The sequence below is a fragment of the Doryrhamphus excisus genome, linkage group LG5 (genome assembly GCF_037039965.1).
Source record: "Doryrhamphus excisus strain RoL-2023G ecotype Guam linkage group LG5, RoL_Dexc_Guam_v1.1, whole genome shotgun sequence".
NCBI lineage: Eukaryota > Metazoa > Chordata > Actinopteri > Syngnathiformes > Syngnathidae > Doryrhamphus > Doryrhamphus excisus.
The window spans coordinates 18,321,105-18,344,816 of NC_136361.1; the positions used below are offsets into that span (position 1 = coordinate 18,321,105).

Below are 23,712 nucleotides of genomic sequence, written 5' to 3' on the forward strand. Positions count from 1 at the left end.
TTTTGCACAATGTAAAAAGATAAGACTGAATTGATTCATATCAAAGCAATCAACCCATTCACCGTTTTGTGGGAAAAGTTACTTGCAATCTTCAAACCCCAGGCGCCAGCCTTAAATTTCCCTCCATTGATTTGTAGTGCATATGGATTTTTCAACCCGCCCTCAAGCTCCAGATGAAAATAAGCTTTGTTTGGCAGCTGATGCACTTGTAAATCTGCCTGTGACATTTTGATAGTGGATGACACACTGAGGGGGACAGCAAATATCATTACAATGGGAAAGGTTTCAATTCTGTCACTCAAAATGACTATTAATGACAAAATCAATGTTCCAAGCCAGTAGCGTTAGGGAGCACACAGAGTACAATAGAAACAGGTGAAAAGGAACGCTGTGTTGATTTTTGGGAATAATAACGCTAAAAAGTGGTGGTCTGAGACCGTCTTTTAAGATGTCTCCGGTATACCGAGTGGTAAATATTTTAGCCGTCATGGCCGAGTGTAGGCAGCTGGTACCTTTTGCATGGCAATGACAGGAAAAGAGGATAGCCTGCTCAATGGGACCCTTCAAGCCAATCTACACACACTCTGTACACACACACACAAACCAGCTGGATGATGAGCAGTAGACAGTGCAAGTCTGTACTGCCTTGCTCTCTGTTTATTCCCACAGCACCGACTCCAAATGCAGCCCCCCCCCCCCAGCCTATAAATTGATGTAATATTCCACAGGAGTCCTTCAATTACAAGTGTGTGCATATACAAATTTGTGGCTGAGAGACCGTTTTGAATGGATTTTAGATGCCATGAATATTATTTATACTTAATTTCATACAAAATACAACAGAATTTTGGCTGGAAGTTTGCGGTTAATGCAGAAAATTTATAGTTTTTCCTCGGTTTGTGTTAATTTTTCATCCGATATGGTATCCCTTCTTGTGTTTTTTATACACTGCACGAGTCCAACTGTGTGCTGAATGTATTCACCACACGGACACCACCTTCCTGTTGTGTCATGAGCTATTTCTTGGATTTCAGTAGTGCTCATCACCTTCTTTATCATCATTTTCAGTTGAGGTGAGAAACACTATTAGCAAATTTATTTGCATTGCCATTAAGGATGCACAATACTTTACGATACTGATAACATTTCATATCTTGTTTTTGACATTTTTATTTAACTGCAATTTATGCATACTTGGAGGTAAAAAAGTTTAATGTGATTACTTATTGTTTGGGAATATGGGGTAATAACTATAAAATCTGCACTCACTAAATGTACTGCAAAAAAGGTCAGTAAGGATAATCCATAATGCCGCCTACAGAGAATATACTAACTCCTTATTTCTAAAATCACAAATACTTAAACTTGCTGATATAGTTAATCTTCAAACAGCTAAAATAATGCATAAGGCTAAAAATAACCAATTAACTAAAAATGTCATCCAATACTTCTCTACAAGAGAGGATAAATATGATCTCAGGGAAGAACTACATTTGAAACACTTATATGCTAGGACTACGTTAAAAAGCCATAGATTTCAGTATGTGGAATCAAACTAAGGAATAGATTGAGTAAGGACCTCAAACAATGCACAAAAACAGTGAGCCAATTCAAGAAACAATACAAGCAGTTGATGTTTGCTAAATACAAGGATGAAGAGTCTTGAACCAGTCATGATGTGCTATACATATCACTATATTGACACTTACTATGGTACACATTATGTCATTGGATGGTCATATCACCTCGTACTTCGGTACGTGACAAAAATAAAATAAAAAACAAAAAACTATATTAGGAAAGCAGGAAGTGAACAAATGTAACAGTTACTGATTGTAAAAGTACCAGATGGAGGGGTAGGATTTAATAAGCTTTGCTTCTTCCTACTCCTTTTGGACATGTGGAACTGTGAACTGATTATGTGATCACTCACTTGTAATCTGATGCATGTTCAAATGAAATAAAACCATTACCATAACCATTACCATTACCATGACGCATTCCCCTAATGGCACAATTTCTGCAAAGCATTTGGCACAATTGATAAAAAATCTTCGCCAGAAACAGTGAGAAGTCCCACAGGACCGACGCTATGTTTCTTTACAAGTGAGCTCAGGGGACGTTATGGCAGGCCGTTTGCAGCCTGTCACAGAAAAGAAGCACTTGATTTGCTCATTGGAGCTTTTTTTTAAAGAATTAACTATCAGAGCAATTTATGAATGTTATACAATTTATCTGTATAATAATAATTCCACATATATTAATGTGAAAAGAAAATAAATGAGAATTCGTTGAAAGGCTTGAGTGTCTGTGTTATTGTGAAATTAGATGATGATGGGAGAACATGCAAACTCCCCATAGAGATGGGGATTTGAACCTGATCTCCTGACTGTGTGGCCAACATGCTAACCACTCTTCCACTGTGCAGCCTGTTTATAGGTATTCAAAGTGTATAAATACTAGGGATTGACCGATATGTTTTTTTTTCCGGCCGATGCCGATACCGATTTTTTTCCCATCGCCGATTTTACTTGGACCGATATTTGTGGCCGATACTGCTTTTGCTCCCTCAATTTATATGAAAAAATTACAATGATAACAAATATTACAGGTCTCAAGTTTTAAATCATGCGGCGGAAAAATATATCCGCGAACCCACGCGTGTATCGGCCGATACCGATTCAAGTAAAAAAAAATGCAAAAATCGTCCCGATATATCGGCCGGCCGATGTATCGGTTGATCCTTAATAAATACATAAACAAACATATCAACTAGTCGTCCTTTCAGCTAATGCCACCATAATCACATTTTGTCGATAAACTCTGTGGATAAAAAACTGTATTTTACCATTATTACTCCGGAATAATAATAATAATAGAATGTGCGATCACTGTCATATAAAGTCACTTTTTCAGTTTTAATCCCCTTCCAAGAGCTGAAACACATGGCTTGTCCAATTAACTCCTTTCATCAGAATATGATCTATCTTGATTTGATTTGCTATCCAGAGCAATTGCCTTTCATATTAATGCGATTATGTCTCAGAACAAAGCATTATACTGAGTCTTACGGCAGTAATGGAAAAAAGGACCATCATTGCTATCAGTAAAATCCCCACTGAGAGTTATGGTATAAGGGAGGAGAGATAACACCCAAGCATGCCCACAGGCACATGCATCAAGGCTCTAATCTCGCCCTTGTGCGCTCTTTTCTTCCTACTGCAGTTACTGCAGCCATGTTCAAGGCGAAACCAGTGTCACTATCAGCAAATTAGTATGTATGCTAAATCTCGTCTTTGGTTTAATCTTACGATACAACAAAAAAAAAACATTTTTGGTCAATTGAATAACAATCTGAATTTTGATTAAATATTTGTTAATGGCTCTTCACTCTTCGTTATGTTGATTATTTTTACAGCTAAGAGTGGTGCAGTGGTGCACCCATTTCCTAAAATGCATATAAAATTAAATACTGTATATTGTTGGCCTTAAACAATGCTTACAAAAAAAGCATGTTAAGATAAAAGACTTCCAGAAAACAATTCATAATGCCTATGAATACATATTTGACCTTGATTGTTGACAAAGGCGGCTAAGATGCAGACCTTTTTTTTCTTTTCTCACATCTACTTCTGCGGCCATCTTGTTGTTGTATGTGTTCGACAGTGGCGGAAAATGCTAGCGTCAAATATACCGTGTTATGAAGTCTAGATTTTTTCACTTAATTCTTCATTTAAATGGCCCCCAGCAAGTAAGCGGAATAATATTCCTCGTCACAGAAATTCAACCAGAACTGGACTCCTTGGACAGGTTGGAGGAGTACGCCATTAGCCATGTATACATGGACCCAAATATTCCAATTTCATTCGGTTTATTTGCTCAAACGGAAAGAATTGAACCTTTGTATACACCTCATTCCAAAAGAAAAGTGCCAATCCGGATGAACATTTAATCGGATCTTGTATCTTGTACCCGCTCAAACGGAAAGTTGTCAGGGTGGGTTCGTCTTCGTTTTCTTCTTCTGTTGTTTATTGGCGGTTGGCAAGTAGCTTTTAGTGTGCATTACCGCCACCTGTGGAACAGAATCTAAGCCTTTCTATACTTTATTCATAGAAAGAAAATATATATCTATATAAAACATGTCCCGAGTTTAATTATGAAATATTAGCAAGAGGGCTGCACTGTGGTCAAGTGGTTAGCGCGCAGACCTCACAGCTAAGAGACACGAGTTCAATTCCACCCTCTGTGTGGAGTTTGCATGTTCTCCCCGTGCATGCGTGGCTTTTCTCCGGGTACTCCGGTTTCCTCCCACATTCCAAAAACTAGGTTAACTAGTTAGGTAACTAGGTTAGCTAGGTTAATTGGCGACTCCAAATTGTCCATAGGTATGAATGTGAGTGTGAATGGTTGTTTGTCTATAAGTGTCCTGTGATTGGCTGGCAGCCAGTCCAGGGTGTACCCCGCCTATTGCCTGAAGACAGCTGGGATAAGCGAGGACCCTCGCGAGGATCAGCGGTAGAAAATGAATGAATGAATGAATATTAGCAAGATTGAATTTTATCTTTTCCTGTTTAAATTTATCCCGGGTGCGTTCTTTTGGCACATGCTCAGATTTGACGTAACACGCAGCTCGAGGCGTTCTTCAGTTTTAAAAATGGAGGCGAGCAATCGGCACTAGACTGCTGCAGAAAGTTTGTTTTTGATCCAAAACTAAATTTCAAGACTGGACGAACGAAAAACTTGCAATACGGAGTTATTCCAACGAGTGAAAGAAAAACTGTGAAAAACATCACTGTGCCACGTGATGTTGATGTTTACGTTTTACTGGGCATGCCCCATTGACTATTTTGTTTGATTATAGCGGCGCATGTAGACAAGAGATTGGAATATTCCTTTTCCATGTATACCATTGTTTTCATCAAAGTCATTCGGAAAGATTCCATTCGGAAACCCCTCATGTAAACGTGGCTAACGTTGGTGTACTACATTGCTGATGGGCATGTCATACAACTTCATGTCAAAAAACTATCCCCTTTAAAGTACAAACTATAGAATGATTTGTATTTTACAATAAAAAAGTGGACACGTGTTGCTTTTGTTCCTTAAAGCATGTAATGTTATGTGTTGCCTGACTACTGCTAGCACAACAACGGTGCTAAATGTTAGCACAGCTAATTAACTCCTCAAAAAAAATTTGAAAATTTTCTTTTTTTTGTGTAAACTATTTCTGGACAAACCTTCGCCATTGCGACAGATCCACAGCCAGACAAACTCCGTGCCAGTATAAGCTGTCTGTAATTTCGCCTCAGTGGGATTTGTCGCCATTTGCGTCTCTCAGTACACAATTCATTAACTTCTGTCAGGGTGTGTCACAAAAAAAATCCTCATTGCGTGATATTTTCTCATCATTGCCCTCTATGTTTCTATCCCTCTAACTGTTTAAATATTACTGTTACATCTTTGTGATTGGGACATGTTTTTATTTTTCCGACAGAAAAAGCTTGTTTGGCATGTTTACATAGATTTGTTCTTCTCTGCTTTTGGCTAATGCAACACCTTTTGTTCTCTTAATTGCTTGCTGTTCTAGCCATGGGCTGAAATGAATGCATAATTGCATAGCTTCAGGATCATTTACTGCAGAAAAGTACTACATAATAGTAGCTTCCACTAAAGTACTCCCACTTAGAATTTACATTTGTTGAATTGATGGAAACTAAATCTTGTGTAATTGACTGTATTGTTGGCATCGGCTATTATTAGACATGTTCATTTGGTTGACATATTGGATATAAAACATTTTTGCGCGACTCGTAATAAACTTTTAAAGTACATGAAAACACATTAGTTTTTCGAAGATTATTTGATGATGGTTATGTCATAACTAGATTGACTTCCTGTGCATTCTTTCATCCACTAGATGAAGCTTAGTTTTGTGAGGTGTTCTTCTGTAATAAGTAGGATATTTAAAAAAAAAAGGTTAAATATGAACTAAAACAGGCTGCACGGTGACCGAGTGGTTAGCACGCATGCCTCACAGCTAGGAGACCGGAGTTCAATTCCACCCTCGGCCGTCTCTGTGTGGAGTTTGCATGTTCTCCTCGTGCATGCGTGGGTTTTTTTCCCATGTTCCCAAAACATGCTAGGTTAATTGGCCACTCCATAGGTATGAATGTGAGTGTGAATGGTTGTTTGTCTATATGTGCCCTGTGATTGACTGGCCTCTCGTCCAAAGACAGCTGGGATAGGCTCCAGCATGCCTGCAACCCTCGTGAGGATAAGCAGTAGAAAATGAATGAATGAATGAACTAAAATGTGGTATAAATTAATTCTTATTACTTATGAAAATGTAAACATGCACCAATAGATCGGCCGACTGATAGGCCCTGATTTGCTTAAATGTTTGGGAATCTGTCTTTACATACTTTACATATGAAACCGATCTCATCCACTGATCCTATTCATCTTTACAAAACTCTGAAAGTCAACCACTGTCCCTGTTTGCTCTGCCAGACTGACAGCCATCTAGAGCTTTTGAGCTTTTGAGCAGTGAAAAGAGCAAATCTGCTACAAGGAAAATTATGGAGTTCATGCCAATTTTGATGGGTGTGCACTTTATTTTTGGTAAAAAGGATGACATCAGGTCTGCAGTGTAACGTATTGTGCAAGTTGTATCTGTTCCAACTGATAGAATTTCGTACTTTGGAAAGCAATTTTCTGAACTTTTCAATGGCTTTTCAATAAATGGAGGTGAGCAATCAGCACTGAACTACTGTGGAAAGTTTGTTTTTGATTCAAACTAAATTTCAAAACTGGACGGATGAATAACTCGCAATACAGGTGAAAGAAAAACTTGCTGTATCACGTGATGTTGTGTTTTCCCCAACGACTATTCTGTTTGATTATAGCGGCGCATGTAGACCAAAGATTGGAATAATCCTTTCCATGTATACCATTGTTTTCGGAAAAGTCATTCGGAAAGATTCAGTTCGAAAACTCCTCATGTAAACGTGGCTATTTATATTTGAAATAACTCCTGATGTGAATTCAACCGTAAAAATTGTGTTGTTTTGCTGGTGTTGTTCCATGTTTTTCAACAAAATCAAATTGGAACATTGAGGTGTATGTCGTCCCTGAGAATCGGTGATCGGCCCAAAAATTTTAATCTAAAATTTTAATTTAATTTAAATTTAATTAAAAAAAATATAACGTCAAAACTGAATGGTATGTTTTGAACTACTGATAAATATGGTAATGGTAATGGTTTTATTTCATTTGAACATGCATCAGATTTCAATTGAATGCATCACATAATCAGTTCACAGTTCCACATGTCCAAAAAGGAGTAGGAAGAAGCAAAGCTTATTAAATCCTACCCCTCCATCTGGTACTTTTACAATCAGTAACTGTTACATTTGTTCACTTCCTGCTTTCCATAATACAGTTTAAGGTTTTTTTTTTTAAATAATGTACCTCATATCGAAGTACGAGGTGATATGACAATGCAATGACATAATGGGTACCATAGTAACTAAATAAATCATAAATACAAGCCATCTTTACCAGCATGTAGAAAGAAGTACAACATACATTTTACTGTAGTTTTATTTGTTGTTTCCTTTATTTCACAGATACCTGGAAAAGACAACCATTGAAGTCATGCGCCAGTCTGTGGATCTTTGAGGGCCAGACTCTTACACCTTATTTTACCTCAAACACCAATCCGCATTCTCCTGGTTACCTTGAAACCATGTCAAGCATTGTTTTTCAGCTGGCAAGATGGCCACTCGGAGGGGTGATCCGGTATTTTTTTCCGCTGCTATTGATGGGAGAGTGGTGCCACGCATCTCCCTCAGGGCCGGAGTCAGACTCCTGTTCTACATTGGTACAAAGCCGCTTCTTTGGCTTCTTCCTGTCATCATCAGTATTCCCCAGTGTGCCTTGCTCCTGGACCCTGCAGAATCCTGATCCCCGCCGTTACACTATCTTCATCAAGGTAACAAAACCTACCGAGGACTGCCTGCCATTGCAGCTTCGTACTTTCCAATATGACTCCTTCCTGGAGACCACACGTACCTACCTAGGAATTGAGAGCTTTGACGAGGTTGTACGACTTTGCGACACGTCTACTCCGATGGCCTTTTTAGAGGTCGGAAAGCAGTTTCTCCAAATGACGAAGAGTCCTCATCCGAAAGGTGCAACCAGTACCAGTGACCGTGGAAATTTCAAAGTTGAGTACCTGGTTGTCGGAAAACGTAACCCCAGCATGGCAGCCTGTCAGATGCTGTGCCAGTGGCTGGAGGAATGCCTCGCCCCCAGCACATCAAGCAGGCCGTGTGGCATTATGCAGATGCCGTGTACATGTTGGATGTCACCACCGCAACATAGAGATGGCAACAGCTGTTACCACAATGGAGTTTACCTGGATAACTGTTTAACCGGCGTCGGAGGAAGTGGAAACGCTCCTAAAATAAACGGTGAGTAAAAAGATGTTTATAGGAAATTTGTAGCTTGTAAAACGTGTGTGAAATTATATGTCTTGATTTGCTGACAACAGGGAGGAATTAGCAGATGTAGGAAGAGAAGGAGAAACAAACAAAAACAAAAAACATTTGCATGGTTTAGACCAGGGGTCTCAAACTCAATTTACTTGGGAGGCCACTGGAGCTCGGGTCTGGGTGAGACTGGGCTGCATCAGGTTTTCAAAAAAAACAACAAAAAACACATTTATTAAAAACAAAAAAAATTTAAAAACTTCGCTTTGGTTCCAATTTTCTACAAGAAAAGCTCTGATAAAACATTCCACTGTGCTCAAATATCTTAATTTTTATTTTTCTGCACAAAATAAGATGAAAAATTAATAAACAAATCAAGAATAAAGAAAATCAATCAATCAGTAATAAATAAATATAATAATAATAAAATGGCAAATACTAAAAACTTAAGAAACCACATATAGTTGGTGGGTAGACAAATTATTTTTTTCACATTAAAATGAACAAAGCATTATTAGAGCCGTGTAGACATGACAAAACACGACTATAGTCACATTTATACTTTTTTTAATTTACAACATATTGCGCAACTGCAGGGTCTTGAGACACATGCTAACTCGCAAACTAGAGAGCTAGCGACCTAAACGGTAGCCTTCAAGTTATTTCCTTTAAACTTAAATAGCCAAAAACTTACCACTTCCACACGGATCGGGAGGATAACTATTAACAGTTATTTAACCTTTAACATGAACATTAATCAAACGTAATAATTTTTTTTCTGGGTACATGATACCATACAGCATCCGTATCAAACTTGCGCGGGCCGCACTAACATTAAACTTTCATTTCAAGGCGAGGGCCTCAAACTAGTGTCCTGCGGGCCACATTTGGCCCGCGGGCCGCGTGTTTGAGACCCCTGGTTTAGGCTTTCATCCGGTGGAAGTGAGCTCTTTGTCCTTGTAAGGTCAATACTGTATTTTATGCCTGTTTTGTCCAAGCAGGGACACTTGATCAGCTTCTGGGAGGGCTTGTAGACACAAGAGAATAAAATGCTGATATCGGATAGTGCAGCGGATGAGAGAGAGAGTGGGGGGTGCTAATGTAAAAGAACCACAAGACAGACAGTGGAAGAGGCTGTGGATTGAAGTCTAATTGTCAGCTACTTGATCATGATTCCCTTGACCCCCGGCAGACAGGATGTAGCCTGCCATTTCCACGCTGACTTTGTCAGGAATATTGCCAGAAGGCTCAGACAGATCTTGGCTCCACTTTTTTTTTAATCCTAACCTTTCATTGTTCTACCTTTCAATTTTGCTGCTGCTCCCCTTTTGGGCCATCCTGGTCTATCTTAGTGGTAAAGTAGGTATTTGATCCCCTATTGGTTTTGTAAGTGGCTATAATTGTTGGAGACACATTGTGAAAAAATGCAAGGGTAACTTTTTTTTTCCAATTTAGAATTATGACATTATTCCCCTAATATTTTGACCATATTGTGACTTTTTCCTAATTCAACTTGATTTCACTGCAACAAATTATTAGTTTTTATTATTAGTTTTTTACATTCGGTTTCACGTTTACTCTTGATATTTTGACTTTATTGTCAAATTATTGTAAAATTACAGCTGTTCTTTTCAATTCTAATGTTTTTTTTTTATTTTCCAACTATTCAAATTTCTTCTTGAATTTTTTTTTCTCGCAATTATGACATATTACCATGCTGGAGCCTATTCCAGCTGATTTCCGGCGACTGGTTGCCAGCCAATCACAGTCTGCAACTATATTTGCTTTGCTTTCTTTATTTGTATATTTCTACATTTATATTTTTATATTTTTAATTTTTATATTATTATATTTTTTATATTTTATATTTTTATATTTTTATATTTTTATATTTTTATATTTTTATATTTTTATATTTTTATATTTTTATATTTTTATATTTTTATATATATATTTTTTTGTTTAATATTTCAATTTTATTTGGACAAAAATGTTGTCATGAAATTATGACATGTTCTTGTTCGATTCCAACTTTTTCTTCTTAATATTTTGACTTCTGTAAAATTGCTGGTGAGTTTGGGCCCGGACCGCACTTTTCTGCTAACAAATGTTTCCTCACCAAATACTCATGTAAGTCATGTTTTGCTGGGGGATTAAATATGTATTTCCCTTTATTAATACAATTTAATTCATAGCTTGTTTAATGTTTTTATTTTGCCTACCATAGAATTCTGAACTGTTAATTTTTTGGCAAAAAACCTGCAAAATCTTATTTTCCCCACTGAATGCCTGACTCCAAATCATATCTTATACTATATTCATATCCACTGCTGATGCAGCCTTCTCCCTTTTAGTCACAATCTTGTTTAACAGCTCCGTGTGGGATTTTTGTGTTTTTTTTAGGGTGTTTGAAATAAAAAGGAAATATTCTTCCCGGTTCTAGTCTATGCAGAAGAATCAACAAATGCACACTAAGCTTTCCTTTTCCATATGCTTTTTATCCCACCGGGAATGCCTTTCCTACAGGGCGTTGCTAGGTTCAAAAGGGATGTGGTATCTCATGATGCACTCAAACGAGAAACAAACTGTCTGTGAAAATCTGCAAGGATGGATGACTGGGTAGATTCAATTGTTTGATGGAGATAAAGAGTGCCTGGGGTAAGTGTAATGGATTCAGTGTGGAAATGGGCTGGCAAAAGGGTGGAATAAGAAGGTTTATAGATGTGAGTGATGAATGAGAGAAAGACAATAGAGACGTAGATGAGCGAGATAGAGCAGCAAAGGAAAATAAAGGAGAGTGAAGAGGCTGATGAGGGGTTGTCATGGCTGGACGGGGCTCGATGGGGATAGATATACTGTATGTGTTCTGGATCGGGCACTTTACAGCCGGACCTGCTTGGTCTCAGTGGTCTTCACAACTGAAGAGTTCATAGATTGCACTTTGCTTGAAGCCCCCTTCACAACCTCTCAGACCTTTTCTGCTAACAGAAAAATGTGTGTGAACTCATGTCAACAATGCGGATATGCTTATGTACGTCAGAATCTTAGGGTTGTGGGTTTTTGATGTGGTTCTGGTAGTTGAGAAGCTTAGACCGTTGAACCAGAGCTGCGTTTCTCCCTTTTTGGAGTATTTTTGTGATGCTCGGTTGGTGGGAGGTTGCCAAGAGAAAACGTGTGTGACGTTGTCCTTCCTCAGTGTTGCTGCACCACGCAATTACATATTCTTCATCTGACGGCATTGAACTAGAGTCTCGTATTAATGAACCAAACCACTTAGGTCCATCAGAATGTCATAATCATGAAATGTCATAACACAAAACGTTGTAAACTGCCTGTAAATTGCCTTTATATGTATGTAGCGGGGCGGCACGGTGGTCTAGTGGTTAGCGCGCAGACCTCACAGCTAGGAGACCAGGGTTCAATTCCACCCTCTGCCATCTCTGTGTGGAGTTTGCATGTTCTCCCCGTGTTCTCCGGGTACTCCGGTTTCCTCCCACATTCCAAAAACATGCTAGGTTAATTAGCGACTCCAAATTGTCCATAGGTATGAATGTGAGTGTGAATGGTTGTTTGTCTATATGTGCCCTGTGATTGGCTGGCCACCAGTCCAGGGTGGACCCCGCCTTTCGTCCAAAGAGAGCTGGGATAGGCTCCAGCACCCCTGCGACCCTCATGAGGAAAAAGCGGTAGAAAATGAATGAATGAATTAATTTATACATTGGGCTGCGCGGTAGTCGAGTGGTTAGCGCACAGGCCTCACAGTTAAGAGTCCCGTGTTCAATTCCACCCTCAGCCATCTCTGTGTGGAGTTTTCGTGGGTTTTCTCCGGGTACTGCGGTTTCCTCCCACATTCCAAAAACATGCTAGGTTAATTGGCGACTCCAAATTGTCCATAGGTATGAATGTGAGTGTGAATGGTTGTTTGTCTATATGTGCCCTGTGATTGGCTGGTGACCAGTCCAGGGTGTACCCCGCCTCTCGCCCGAAGACAGCTGGGATAGGCTCCAGCACCCCCGCGACCCTCGTGAGGAAAAGCGGTAGAAAATGAATGAATGAATGTATGTAGCGAGTATAATATTATATTAAAACGTTAAAAAATAATTCTTGTTGCATATATTTAAAACCAAACTTTTGTGTTATTATTATATAAAAAATTGCTAAATTTTCCCAGTTTTTTTTTTTGCATAGCAGCATAGGGAGCTTGACTAAATGCAAAAGCAAAAGCATGACTGCACATGGCCTCAAAACGCATGCGAAGAAATGCCACCACAGAACAGAAATGACCCAAAACAGAAACAGACAGGAGAATGACGTTGTTGTTGATGTGGACTGACGGACTAACCTGAAATTTTGAGCACGGAAGCTTGACGAGTGTGAGGGGAATTTAGAATGTGAGTTGAGTTAGTACAGTATACTCAGTATAATACTCAATATATGTATCTAGATTAGCTATATACAGTAATTGTGGCATATATGAAAAAAATATTTTAATTACATACTAAACATTCATTCATTTTCTATACCGCTTATCCTCACAAGGTTCGCGGGGGGTGCTGGAGCCTATCCCAGCTGTCTTCAGACGAGAGGCGGCGTACACTCTGGACTGGTCGCCAGCCAATCACAGGGCACATATAGACAAACAACCATTCACACTCACATTCATACCTATGGACAATTTGGAGTCGCCAATTAACCTAGCATGTTTTTGGAATGTGGGAGGAAACCGGAGTACCCGGAGAAAACCCATGCATGCACGGGGAGAACATGCAAACTCCACACAGAGATGGCCGAGAGTGGAATTGAACTCGGGTCTCCTAACTGTGTGGCCTGCACGCTAACCACTTGTCCGCCGTGCACCCCAAAAATCAAATATATTGTATTTATTACATATTTAGCCGTTTCTCTGGCAATTTTCCCCATTTTTATTGCATGTAGCCAACATGGATGTTGTGATGTAACTCCCCCTTAAATTGCACTTACAATTTTCCAATATTGAATACTTTACATTAATATTAATAATGCTGTACAAAATGTGGCATGAATTGTTTCATCAATTTATTTGATATCACTTTACTTTTTTGATTATATTGTGGGCTGCACGGTGGTCGAGTGGTCTCACACCTAGGAGACCTGAGTTCAATTCCACTTTCGGCCATCTCTGTGTGGAGCTTGCATGTTCTCCTTGTGCATGCGTGGGTTTTTTTCCGGGTTTTCCTCCAAAAACATGCTAGGTTAATTAGCGACTCCAAATTGTCCATAGGTATGAATGTGAGTGTGAATGGTTGTTTGTCTTTATGTGCCCTGTGATTGGCTGGCGACCAGTCCAGGGTGTACACCGACCTCTCCCCCGAAGACAGCTGGGATAGACTCGAGCACCCCTGCGACTCTCGTGGGAATAAGCGGTAGAAAATGAATGTATGATTATATTGTACTTATACTGTGTTTTTATATATATGTAGTGTAATCTGATTCTGGGAGAAGTCCAAATAATGCCACCTGTTGGATCTTATATACTCTTATGTACTCTCAATGGATTATCTACGCCATGCTCTTTATCTGGCCTGGGGGTTCGTTAAACATCCATGCTTTAATTGAGAAATTTCAGCGTCGCTACTTACTTGGGAATGATGAAAGCGTTACAGGATTATAGAAGAAAATATTTCCTCCCCTATCAGTCGTGTCATATGAAATGCAGGAGCATACACTAGTTGTCGGATGATATTAGGACGCCATAGGAAGCCCCCTTTTTCTGACAAGCATTTGTCACCATTTGCAGTCTACGATGTTGTGAAGGAATCCTGGATATTAAAAGCTGTCACTGCTCCAAAAATACTCTATTATTGCAGGACTGTGAGTCTGTGAAGGGTGAAATTGGGTGTGAAGGAGAAAATAGAGAATGTGTGTATCCCGCTTTCTTGACTGTTAGGACATGGTCTCGGTGTCTCATTATGGTTCATTAGATTTGATGACATAAACAATAAAAATGAATTGTCTGGGATCACGCTGTGATCTACCCTTTTATTGCCTCGAGATGTGGATTTAAAAATGGTGCTTTTGCATCTGTTTTCCACGGTGTCCTTGTTAAGAGCAGGAGGTGGCTCTGCGGGGAAGGGATGCTCTCCTTGGCAATATCACCTGGAATGACACCCAGAGGTGAAACGCTGTCAGAATACACACCGACTCAAGATATAGATGCACACATGTACACACATGCACACAAACACACAATCATTTTTTTTAGCGCATTTTGGCAAACGCTGCCTGTTCACATGAACTTGCTGCTTGGTGCTGACGTTGGTGTGAACAAACAAGGAAAATACAGATTTCATCTAACTTGGCTGTCACACATACTCAATGTTCATGTTCATGAGGTAGTATTTATTTTATTTAGTCAAAAAGTTACATATTTCTCATATTCTTATTCATTCATTCATTCATTTTCTACCGCGGGGGATGTGGAGCCTATCCCAGCTGTCTTCAGGCGAGAGACGGGGTACACCCTGGACTGGTCGCCAGCCAATCACAGGGCACATATAGACAAACAACCATTCACACTCACATTCATACCTATGGAAAATTTGGAGTGGCTAATTAACCTAGCATGTTTTTTTTTTAAATGTGGGAGGAAACCGGAGTACCTGGAGAAAACCCACGCATGCACGGGGAGAACATGCAAACTCCACACAGAGATGGCCGCGGGTGGAATTGAACCCTGGTCTCCTAGCTGTGAGGTCTGCGCACTAACCACTTGACCGCCGTGCCGCCCTTGTTATTCTTTCTCAGAAAAAAATATCCTGTATAATAACTATTTAGGGCGGCACGGTGGTCTAGTGGTTAGCGCGCAGACCTCACAGCTAGGAGATTAGGGTTCAATTCCACCCTTGGGCATCTCTGTGTGGAGTTTGCATGTTCTCCCCGTGCATGCGTGGGTTTTCTCCGGTTTCCTCCCACATTCCAAAAACATGCTAGGTTAATTGGTGACTCCAAATTGTCCATAGGTATGAATGTGAGTGTGAATGGTTGTTTGTCTATATGTGCCCTGTAGAAAATGAATGAATAACTATTTAATATATTTAGAATATAATTTCCTTCCTGTCAATCCTCGAAACCCCCGAAAGGACAAGATGGCTGGCACAAGCAGCTGGAATGAGTCTTCTCCATAGGGTGGCTGGACTGTCCCTTAGAGATAAGGTGAGAAGAACTGTCATACGGGAGAACGTCAGAGTAGAACCTATAAGAGAAGACAGATGAAGTGACTTGGGCATATGGTCAGGATGCCTCCCGGGAGGTGTTCAGGGCCTTGGAGAAAACCCAGGACACGTTAGAGATACTTTGTTCTTATCCCGGCATGGGATAAGGAAAGAAGATGGATTAAGTAGTTTATTGTCAATTTCATGGAATTTAACTTTTATTTAAAAGAAATCTGGTGCAGTGGGCAGTCAGGTCTTTCCCTTCATGTTTCCTATGTAACGTCCCTTATTTTCAAATGCAAACAGGCCATTATGTTTTTACCTTTCAGGTGCTTCTACCACAGTATAACAGCATGATGGCATCCTCCCTGTTGAGCAGTGGGTGGGCATCACAGAGGCAACTCTCAAGTGGGTTAGATATTACACATCTGACAGGAGTTTTTGTGTAGGCCTTGACAATTGTGTTTTCGGTGTCCCATGGGTGTCCCGATCCCTGGGCCATTATTCTTCTGTCTTTACAAAATACTACTTTGGGTTTTGTTCCAAAAGATCGTATTTGTATATGTATACAAAACTGTGGTGCCAATGCCACTGAGGAAAAGACAGGAAGCAGAACCGGAGGTAGGCAGAGATGAGGATGCTGAGGTTCACATTGGTAGTGACCAGGATGGATAGGATCAGGAACTAGTACATCAGAGGGACATTACATGTTAGAGGCCTTGGAGATAAAGTCAGAGAGGCCAGACTGAGATGGTTCGGACATGTCCAGAGGAGGCATAGTTCTTAGTTTTTGGTCACAAAACTCTGAAACGAGTAACCTTTGACTTGCTTTCAGTGGCGATTTGTCGGTCTCACCTAAAGACTTATTTTTATGGCTGGCTTTTTTATTCTTTGTCCTTAAATTGCCTCTGGTGCATTGGGAAAGAGCGTTAAAGTTGTTGAGAGAGAGTAGGGTTGTAACTAACGATTATTTTCTTAGTGCTGTTTCGATTAATCGAGTAATCAGTTAGGACCTAGCCCGGGGATCGGCAACGAGCAACTCCAGAGCCTTCTTTTTGCCCCCTTTTTTAAATATTGAAATAAATAAATAAAAACTCGGGTTGCACGGCGGTCGTGTGGTTAGCATGCAGACCCGGGTTCAATTCCACCCTCGGCCATCTCTGTGTGGAGCTTACATGTTCTACCCGTGCATGCGTGGGTTTTCTCCGGGTACTCCAGTTTCCTCCCACATTCCAAAAACATGCTAGGACTCCAAATTGTCCATAGGTATGAATGTGAGTGTGAATGGTTGTTTGTCTATACAGTGAAGAAAATAAGTATTTGAACACCCTGCTATTTTGCTATTTCTCCCACTTAGAAATCATGGAGGGGTCTGAAATTTTCATCGTAGGTGCATGTCCACTGTGAGAGAGATAAACTAAAAAGAAAAATCCAGAAATCACAATGCATGATTTTTTAACAATTTATTTGTGTGATACAGCTGCAAATAAGTATTTGAACACCTGTGTATCATCTAGAATTCTGACCCTGAAAGACCTGTTAGTCTGCCCATTAGAAGTCCACCTGCACTCCATGTATCATCCTGAATCAGATGCACCTGTTTGAGGTCGTTAGCTGCATAAAGACACCTGTCCACCCCATACAATCAGTAAGACTTTAACTTGTAACATGGCGAAGACCAAAGAGCTGTCCAAAGACACCAGAGACAAAATTGTACACCTCCACAAGGCTGGAAAGGGCTACGGAGCAATTACCAAGCAGCTTGGTGAAAAAAGGTCCACTGTTGGAGCTATCATTAGAAAATGGAAGAAGCTAAACATGACGGTCAATCTCAATCGGAGTGGAGCCCCATGCAAGATATCACCTCGTGGGGTCTCAATGATTCTAAGAAAGGTGAGGAATCAGCCCAGAACTACACGACAGGACTTGGTCAATGACCTGAAAAGAGCTGGGACCACCGTTTCCAAGGTTACTGTAGGTAATACACTAAGACGTCATGATGTGAAATCATGCATGGCACGAAAGGTTCCCCTGCTTAAACCAGCACATGTCAAGGCCCGTCTTAAGTTTGCATATGACCATTTGGATGATACAGAGGAGTCATGGGAGAAAGTTTTATGGTCAGATGAGACCAAAATAGAACTTTTTGGTCATAATTCCAATAAGCGTGTTTGGAGGAAGAAGAATGAAGAGTACAATCCGAAGAACACCATCCCTACTGTGAAGCATGGGGGTGGTAGCATCATGCTTTGGGGGTGTTTTTCTGCACATGGGACAGGACGAGTGCACTGCATTAAAGAGAGGATGACTGGGGCCGTGTATTGTGAGATTTTGGGGAACAACCTCCTTCCCTCTGTCAGAGCATTGAAGATGGGTCGTGGCTGGGTCTTCCAACACGACAACGACCCGAAGCACACAGCCAGGAAAACCAAGGAGTGGCTCCGTAAGAAGCATATCAAGGTTCTAGCATGGCCCAGCCAGTCTCCAGACCTGAACCCAATCGAAAATCTTTGGAGGGAGCTCAAACTCCGTGTTTCTCAGCGACAGCCCAGAAACCTGACTGATCTAGAGAAGATCTGTGTGGAGGAGTGGGCCAAGATCCCTCCTGCAGTGTGTGCAAACCTGGTGAAAAACTACAGGAAACGTTTGACCTCTGTAATAGCAAACAAAGGCTACTGTACCAAATATTAACATTCATTTTCTCAGGTGTTCAAATACTTATTTGCAGCTGTATCACACAAATAAATTGTTAAAAAATCATGCATTGTGATTTCTGGATTTTTCTTTTTAGTTTATCTCTCTCACAGTGGACATGCACCTACGATGAAAATTTCAGACCCCTCCATGATTTCTAAGTGGGAGAAATAGCAAAATAGCAGGGTGTTCAAATACTTATTTTCTTCACTGTATGTGCCCTGTGATTGGCTGGCACCCTCGTGAGGATAAAAAGGATAAAAACTCACATTTTAGAAATTAAAACAAGAGAAATTCATTCATTCATTCATTTTCTACCGCTTATCCTCACGAGGGTTGCAGGGGTGCTGGAGCCTATCCCAGCTGTCTTCGGGCGAGAGGCAGGGGTACACCCTGGACTGGTCGCCAGCCAATCACAGGGCACATGTAGACAAACAACCATTCACACTCACATTCATACCTATGGACAATTTTTATTTCGTTAATTTACCTAGCATGTTTTTGGAATGTGGGAGGAAACCGGAGTACCCGGAGAAAACCCACGCATGCATGGGGAGAACATGCAAAGAGTGGGATTGAACGCTGGTCTCCTAGCTGTGAGGTCTGCGCGCGAACCACTTGTCCACCGTGCAGCCAAAACAAGAGAAATTTTGAATAAAATAAAAAAAGGATAATTTTGATTAATTGGCTAATCAATTAATCATCGTTTCATTGTTATATGTTGCAGGTTTATATGAGAGTCTTGCATAGTAAATGCATACTATTTCAAATGTCATATCAAACACCCACACAAGCTACCATAAGCTCCTGCTCACGTTGTTTTTTTTAAAGTTCACTTGGCTCCCAATCAGACTCCCACCGCCACAGACCGCATTACCCACACTTCTCCATTACTCATCCCATCCAAACTTTGCAATCATATGGCTCCTCTTTAATTTCCACTGCCATCACGAGCCTCCCAGCGCCACCTCCACCAACTCCTTATCCACCTCTACTACCTCTGTTTCTCTCACTCTTTGTCTCTCTGTCTGTGAGTCACAATGTAGTCACCATCCCACACTGTGTGGGGAGGGAGACAAGTGCCTCTGATGTATGAGAGCATTGTAAAGTGTGGGAAGAGAAAACTGCATTGCTCAGAGATATGCATTTGTGTGTGCTGGCGTATGTTTTGTGTGTTGCAAAAGGAGCGGAGGCTTCTCGGTCGGCGATCCCTGGATGCCTCTGAATACATTCTACATAGCATTGTCCGTATGACTTTATAATGGAGTCGTTAATGCACTGCCAGTTACTTGGAGAAAGACTATGAAGAAATACGACACATTAATTGGCGATGTAGAATCTGCAGCGAACTGACGATACACAAGAGCACAGCGGGGGCGATTTTGAGTCATTTAGAAGGAGGCTGGAGGAAGCCACTCTAGGAATGGACACAAAGGCTTAGGCGCTTCTTATATAAACAGCCAGAGACTGCACATATAAATGTTCTGACTGGAAGGTTACACATAGAGAAGCAAAGTGGAAGTCAAGTTTCAAAACAGTTGAATTTCAGTTACAATAAATAGTAGACGGCTGCACGTTGGACGAGTGGTTAGCGTGCATGCCTCGCAGCTAGGAGACCTAAGTTCAGTTCCACCCTCGGACATCTGTGTGGAGTTTGCATGTTCTCCGGCTTCCTTCCACATTTAAAAAAAAACATGCTAGGTTAATTAGCGACTCCAAATTTTCCATAGGTATGAACATGAGTGTGAATGGTTGTTTGTCTATATGTGCCCTGTGATTGGCTGGCGACCAGTCCAGAGTGTACCCCGCCTCTCGCCCAAAGACAGCTGGGATAGGTTCCAGCACCCCCGCGACCCTCGTGAGGAAAAGCGGTAGAAAATGAATGAATGAATGAATGAATAAATAGTAGATGGCTGCACGTTGGCGTTGGACGAATGGTTAGCGTGCATGCCTCGCAGCTATGATACCCGAGTTCAATTCCACCCTCGGCCATCTCTGTGTGGAGTTTGCATGTTCTCCGCGTAGATGCGTGGGTTTTCTCCGAGTACTCCGGTTTCCTCCCACATTAAAAAAAAACATGCTAGGTTAATTGGCGACTCCAAATTGTCCATAGGTATGAACGTGAGTGTGAATGGTTGTTTGTCTATATGTGCCCTGTGATTGGCTGGCGACCAGTCCAGAGTGTACCCCGCCTCTCGCCCAAAGACAGCTGGGATTGGCTCCAGCACCCCTGCGACCCTCGTGAGGATAAGCAGTCGAAAATTAATGAATGAATATAATGACATAATATTTTCCCATAATATTAAAATATTTTCCCAACCTGACTTACTTAAATTTTATTATTTTATTTTGCTTCTTCTCACAATATTAAAACTTTTTTCTTTCATATTTAATTTAACATAACCACAACTTCATTTTCCAAAAATTGCAAGTTTATTAGTTGTTTTTCTTTCTTGTAATCTTCTGACTTATTATGAAAATTTCTGCATTATTATACAAAAGTGACATTATTTTTCATCATAATATTAAAAAATTGTCCTTGTGAAATTTCGTTATATTAAATCTTTTTTCTCTTAATATTTTTTACTTTACTTTAAAAATTCAAGTTTTTGCTGTTAGAATGTGCCGAAGGCCACAAATGGCCCCCACGTCCCCAGCCCGAAGACAGCTGGGATAGGCTCCAGCACCACCTGCGGTAGAAAATGAATGAATGAATAAATAGTACACATTATATTTGCATAACCACCCAGAAAAAAATAGCTTCTGTGGGTTCACACGTTTGCTGTTTGAGCAAGCAAGCTTCATCCGCCCCGAAAAGGGGATCCGTGTCAAGGAGGACATAAAAGTAAAGTAAAGCCATACAGAAGTGATATGTCAGTCAAGGTGGTGAAGAACACAGGAAAATCTGATACCTGCGCTAAGAGACCTTCTGAGCCTTTTTTTTTTTTTTTTTTTTTTTATCACTCCCTGTGAAATGGGACATCCATCTTCGGAATTGAAATGTCTGGTTTGCTGACCTGCACCTGAAACCAAGGAGTATCCTACATGATATGTATTTATAGACACTGCGGTCGGGTGTTCTTGAGGTGATGCTCTGTGAAATTTGAAACTGTTGATGCTTTGTGTTGATGGGATTACACAAAAAAAGGATGATTCATCCGCCTAATGGATTATTGTGTGATCGTAAAAGCATTTAAAGGGAAGAAACTTTATGTTTTTTTTAACATCAGTTCAGTTTGCGATGGTGCTTGAGCAAGGAATGTTGTGCAAAAGTGCTGAAAAACAATTCCTCAAGATACTTTAGGGGTATATGTAATATCATTTTAATATTCATTTGTTGATTTTCTTTATTGCATATCCTCATTAGGGTCACCGGGTGATATGGAGCCTATGGGATGTGGGAGGAAGCCGAAGTATCCAGAGAAAACCCACGCACAAATATAATAGAACATGCAGACAAAAATAATTCATACATATGCATTAGGAGTGTATGATATACAAAATGCTAAACTTTTCTTTTCAGGAAAACGCAAATGCAACAATAACAAATTTGAACAGTGAATTTAATTGTAGTAAATGAAAGTAGTGCAGCATTAATACTTTTAGCTCCAAGCCCTGTTGTCCAATCTCTAATGAATACACACACACTGTTTTGTTTTGCCCACTTGTATTTGTCCGTTAATATATTTCACCGGGAGGTGAAATGTTCAAAAAGTAGCAGACATTAATGATGGAGGAGGTTCTGTAAGGTCCTGGATTCTCCTCGGCTCTATCGCTAGTCGTGATATTCGCCCAAAAAGGCTGGGCTGCGCTGTTTTCATCTTCCTGGATCGCTGCTGCTGCCATGCCTACTGTCTCGCTTAATGTTGTTCTACCCGGGCTTGTGGAGGTGCATCGGAACGCGTAATGTACACTTCCTGTACCTCAATTCAAATATGAATTGTGTAGGAAATCAGTATGTGTCTGTGCCATAATTTTTCTTTTTGTTTTTTTTTCATTGGGATATGAAATTGACGAGCATGAGGGAACTCTGCTGCATGTGACTGCTGCTGTTTTTCATTTAGTGCGGCCGAAAAAAACAAAGAAGATGCATCCAAAGCAACGTACTTTGACCAAACGTAAACAGGGCATGGCACCCAGTGTTGCAAAAAGTCAATCAAGGAAGTGTCTTTGCAAATTTTGCACAAAATTCCGAGTTATTTCTGCTGATTTATTTTTTTCCTTATCAATACACATTGGGGAAGTATTGTTTTAGATCATATTTCCTCGCTTGTTTAATTTATTTGATTTTAAAGCGCTTGAATTTCCAATTACAATGTTAAAAACTCATTAGCAATTAAAGCTCATTTATTTTGATATTGTGTATTTGCATTGTTATGGCATATAAAAAAGTCAATCAAGGAAGTGTCTTTGCAAATTTAGCAAAAAATTCCGAGTTATTTCTACTGAACTATTTTTTTCTAATCAGTACACATTGGGGAAGTATTGTTTTAGATCATATTTCCTCGCTTGTTTAATTTATTTGATTTTAAAGCGCTTGAATTTCCAATTACAATGTTAAAAACTCATTAGTAATTAAAGCTTATTTATTTTGATATTGTGTATTTGCATTGTTATGGGATATATTATCATTATATTCATGAAAAAATTGTCTCAAAATAATTTTAATTGTCTGTGATTGACTGGCGACCAGTCCAGCGTGGACCCCGCCTCTCGCCTGAAGACAGCTGGGATAGGCTCCAGCACCCCCGCGACCCTCGTGAGGAAAAAGCGGTAGAAAATGAATGAATGAATGAATGTTAAAAACTTTTGAGTAATTAAAGCTTATTTATTTTGATATTGTGTATTTGCATTGTTATGGCATATATTATCATTATATTAATGGAAAAAATTGTCTCAAAATAATTTTAATTGTCTGTGATTGGCTGGCGACCAGTCCAGGGTGGACCCCGCCTCTCGCCTGAAGACAGCTGGGATAGGCTCCAGCACCCCCCGCGACCCTTGTGAGGAAAAAGCGGTAGAAAATGAATGAATGAATGAATGTTTTAGATCATATTTCCTCGCTTGTTTAATTTATTTTATTTTAAAGCGCTTGAATTTCCAATTACAATGTTAAAAACTCATTAGTAATTAAAGCTTATTTATTTTGATATTGTGTATTTGCATTGTTATGGGATATATTATCATTATATTCATGAAAAAATTGTCTCAAAATAATTTTAATTGTCTGTGATTGACTCGCGACCAGTCCAGGGTGTACCCCGCCTCACGCCCGAAGACAGCTGGGATAGGCTCCAGCACCCCCGACCCTCGTGAGGAAAAAGCGGTAGAAAATG

At 40.1% G+C, this 23,712-nt stretch overlaps 1 protein-coding gene across 7 annotated transcripts in view; it reads left to right on the plus strand.

Annotated features, from left to right (window-relative positions):
• The window catches only part of adgrb1a (adhesion G protein-coupled receptor B1a), a 119,741-nt gene that overhangs the window by 11,420 nt on the left and 84,609 nt on the right, over window positions 1-23,712 (plus strand). For all 7 annotated transcript variants that reach the window (XM_058052779.2, XM_058052774.2, XM_058052770.2 and 4 more), the window contains exon 2: window positions 7,629-8,474. In XM_058052779.2, the coding sequence (XP_057908762.2) occupies window positions 7,748-8,474 (727 nt within the window). In that variant the 5' untranslated portion in view covers window positions 7,629-7,747. The remainder of the gene's footprint in view (window positions 1-7,628; window positions 8,475-23,712) is intronic.